Genomic DNA, 3,859 nt, shown 5'->3' with positions numbered 1-3,859 from the left:
TAGTGCCTAAGGCACTTGACTGCTAACCAGAAGGCTGGCGGTTCAAACCCACCAGCCACTCCTTGGAAGGAAGATGGGGCAATCTACTTCGGTAGTGATACCACCTTGGAAACCCAAGGAGGGGTCGCAATGAGTCGGGTCAGACTCAACAGCACATAACAACAACAACAACAACAACAACAACAACAACCATGCTCTACCCACAGCCATGTTCCTCCTCCCCTCTCTTACACAGAAAAGAGTTTCTTACCTTTCAATGTGCAAATTGGATGGCATTTAAAAGTGAGACTAGTATCGCCAGTGTTCCAATTTGCAAAGGAAGGCAAAGTCCATACTCATCCCAACATCATGATTTCTATCCCAGGCCTCCTCAGTTGCTGGTTTGTATTCACACCCAGCTGTCTTGCCTGACTACACAGAAAACTCCTTAAAAGCAGGCCCCATGTCTAACTCATCTTTGCAGTCACTAGAATACCTGGCACAGTTCTCTACACAGAAAAGACAGTTAACAAATGTCTAAGAAAATTATAAAATGAAGTAACTAATTATTTTTGAACACTGGTAAATACAGGGGAAGAATTCAAATGCTTAGTCTGTCTTTCCTAGTTGGGTCACCAAGTAGAAGACGAGGGAAAGTTTCCCTTGATAGATGCATTCCAACTAATAATTGAAACACTGGTACAATATAATGACTTTGTAGCCTCTAGTAATTTCACAGATCTAGGCACTGAGCATCAATAGCTGGTGACATCACAGGGAGGACTAGATGTTGTGTGCCTCCTGAAGGAAGAGCATACCATCATCTAGGAAGTATGCCTGTCTTCCAAAATTTTAGAAAATACATTAAAAAGCTTTAATCTAACAAGCCTCTCCAGTCAACTACAAACTGACAAGAAATACAGAGACAGAGGACATACTAAACAGTACCACAGGGAATCGATCAACAAAATCCAGACTATAAAGTACTCTATAACACAAACAACACTGTTTCCTCAGTAAATAAGTTGTAGGAAGAAAAACGCATTATATACTTACACACATATATACACGATGTAGATGTTATCTGGATCCTATTCAAGCAAACTATTTTATATGTATGTGTATGTGTTTGTGTGTGTGTATATATACACACACACACATATAATACACACATGTATATAGCATATTTAAGATAAACAAAAATATTTGACCAGACATTTGATGTATTTAAAGAATTACTGTTAATTTTTTTAGACATGGAAATGGTTTTTGCTTCTGTTTTTAAGCAGTATTTGTATTTTAGAGATACATATTGAATAGTTATAGATGAAATGATGTATCTGGCATCTGCTTCAAAATACTATGGGTGGGGGGAAAAATACTATGGATGGGGAAATGGATGACACAAGTTTGATCATGAGTTGATTGATGAAGCAGGTGATAGGTACCCTGTGTAAGGGTTTATTACATTATTTTCTCTCTTGCATACGTGTGAAATTCTCCATAAGAGAATGAGGTTTTCTTTAAAGGGAACAAATAAAGCCCAAGACCCAGAAGGCCAGAGAGAAAATCAGAGAGAAAAAGGGCTGTATGCACAGGCTCCTTACTCACAAACACATGATGTGCCACATCCTCTTGGTAGAGCAGAAAAGAGAGTAGCCTGCCTTGCGTGAGCTCCCCAGCCAGTATCTGCTGTAGGCCACAGCTTAGCATCAGCACGTGCACTGCCAATTCCAGCAACTGTGAGGGGAGAAGAAAGAGATAAGGCTGAAGAGTCTGTGACATTGAACAGGACACCTGGACCAACTGTCGCCTCCCCAACCCTCCCACTGCCCCCTCCCAGGGCTCTTCCCACCCGGTGGCTCACCCTCCGGAAAAGCAGATACAGGGCTCGTTCCAGGTCTCGTCGCCACCACAGTTGCTGGCAATGTTCAAGGGCCTCCTTATAGCGACAGACTTCATGTTCCTCTGCCCCAAAACTCCGGACAGTCTGCAACCCTCCAACTGCCTCCTGCACTATCTGTCCTCCCTTTGCCATGGCATCCTGGATCTCCCTAAGCAACGCCTGCAAGAGTGGGCAGAAGATACAGGGTCCATAAGGCAGAAGATAGCAGGTCCATGTCTCATTGCAGCCCTGGGGATGCTTCCCAATCTACCTATAAACATCCCTCTTCCTTCCATTTCCTTCCAGAAGGAATAATGAGACTGAAGGAAGGAGGGAACAAAATATCAATGAGCTAGACAGGGTAGGAGATACATGCTATTTTTTTCACTGTCATATGAGGTCATTCATATCACCTCCAGTGTTTGATAAGAAATGGGGGAGTAGTTTGCAAAAGGAGCTACAGCCAATTAAGAGATGGTGGAGCTGACATTCAGACTCAGGACCTCCTGACTGCACCTTCGACATTCTCTGCACTCATTCAAATTCCTTCTACTGATTATAAAACAAAAACATCTCTATCCAACAGATGCTTTTTCAATCTTTTGTGGGGAAGGTAAGTACAGACTCCTTTGAGAATCTGATAAAAGGATATTCTCTCTCCCAAAGAATTCTCTCTCTCTCTCTTTCATACACATACAACTTTTTTAGAATACATTTTATTGGAATATAATTTATGTACAGTGAAACACATAAAACTAAATTGACATGGCACATAATTTTTTATACAGGGGGTCATGGATCATCTGAAGCCCATCCATAGACTCCTACCCCATCCCCACACCCACTAAGAATTTCTGCTTGAAGAGCTACGAAGACCTCTAGAAGAACCTCTAGCCATGAATGGGAGATCCTTAGCCCCTCTTAAGTTTTATTCTTCCCTTGGGATTTCCCCTAACATCCACAAGTACCTGATGGCGTGCATTGTACACCTTGTCAGCTGCTAATGAGAGCGGCATGTTGAGCAGAGAGAGGAGAGTGAGTTGAGGTGACAGGCTGAACATGAAGCAATATAGTCCCACCACTTTCACCAGGCTTCGCAAGAGTACATTGGCATTAAAAGGAAGCCAGTTACTCATCAAGGTGGTATCCGAGCTCAGCCGTGAGTTCAGCTCCCCTGAGGAAGACAGAGCAGGTAAGAAAACCAAGCATAAAATACAGTCCCCAGAGAAATGAGAGGACACCAAGCTGTGCACATAAGAGATAGATGACAGATGTTAAAACCAACCAATGTGTCCACAATACCACACTGCCATTAACACCAAACACTAGGCTATACAGATAAACATATAAACACCTGAGATGATCAGACCGGGATCAGTGAATAGAGGTATACTCTAGACCAAGGACAGGGTCAGCTGAGGCTAATCTTGTACAGACACCAGTGATACAAAATACCTGCAGTCCTTACAGAAACAATAGAAGACAGACACAGAGTAATCCCTCACAGACACCCCAACACTATGGGAAAGAGATCCAATAGCTACTACCTCAGGACCACAGTACTGGGGTACACCAGACTCAATTGGCACAACAAAATACAAAAAAGCATTGCTCCACATCTCACATTGGTGAGTAGCGACTGGGGTCTTAAAAGCTTTCAAGCAGCCATCTAGGATGCAGCTAATGGTCTCCTAGCGTTGGAAGTGAAGAAGAACACACACACACACAAAAGAAAAAGGGCATTTAGAAGCAATCAACCCTAGGACACTATGGCCCTTGAGACCAGAAGAACCAGATGGTGCCCAGCTACCAATGCCAACCACTCAGGAAAGGATCAAAGCTGGAGATCCTGGATAGAGTGGGAGGGAAAACGTGGAACAAAATCCAAAAACTCAATAATGACCAGAATTACTGGTCAGATGAAGTCTGGGGAGACTCCCAATACTATGGCCCTGGAATACATTTGGTGCCTGGAATAAAACTCACCCCCAGGGG

The 3,859-nt window shown here is 43.1% G+C and overlaps 1 protein-coding gene across 1 annotated transcript in view; it reads right to left on the bottom strand.

Annotated features, from left to right (window-relative positions):
• The window catches only part of TAP2 (transporter 2, ATP binding cassette subfamily B member), a 16,585-nt gene that overhangs the window by 8,766 nt on the left and 3,960 nt on the right, over positions 1-3,859 (bottom strand). Inside the window, exons 3-5 of the mRNA XM_042783463.1 lie at positions 2,833-3,109; positions 1,847-2,044; positions 1,591-1,719 (exon numbers count right to left, since the gene is read on the bottom strand). Coding sequence (XP_042639397.1) covers positions 1,591-1,719; positions 1,847-2,044; positions 2,833-3,109 — 604 coding nt within the window. The remainder of the gene's footprint in view (positions 1-1,590; positions 1,720-1,846; positions 2,045-2,832; positions 3,110-3,859) is intronic.

Source organism: Orycteropus afer, unplaced genomic scaffold, assembly GCF_000298275.1.
Source record: "Orycteropus afer afer isolate SDZICR_OR568_19922 unplaced genomic scaffold, OryAfe1.0 scaffold01315, whole genome shotgun sequence".
Classification (NCBI taxonomy): domain Eukaryota; kingdom Metazoa; phylum Chordata; class Mammalia; order Tubulidentata; family Orycteropodidae; genus Orycteropus; species Orycteropus afer.
The sequence above is the reverse complement of the archived record's forward strand: the minus strand, read 5'-3'. Positions and strand labels throughout refer to the sequence as shown.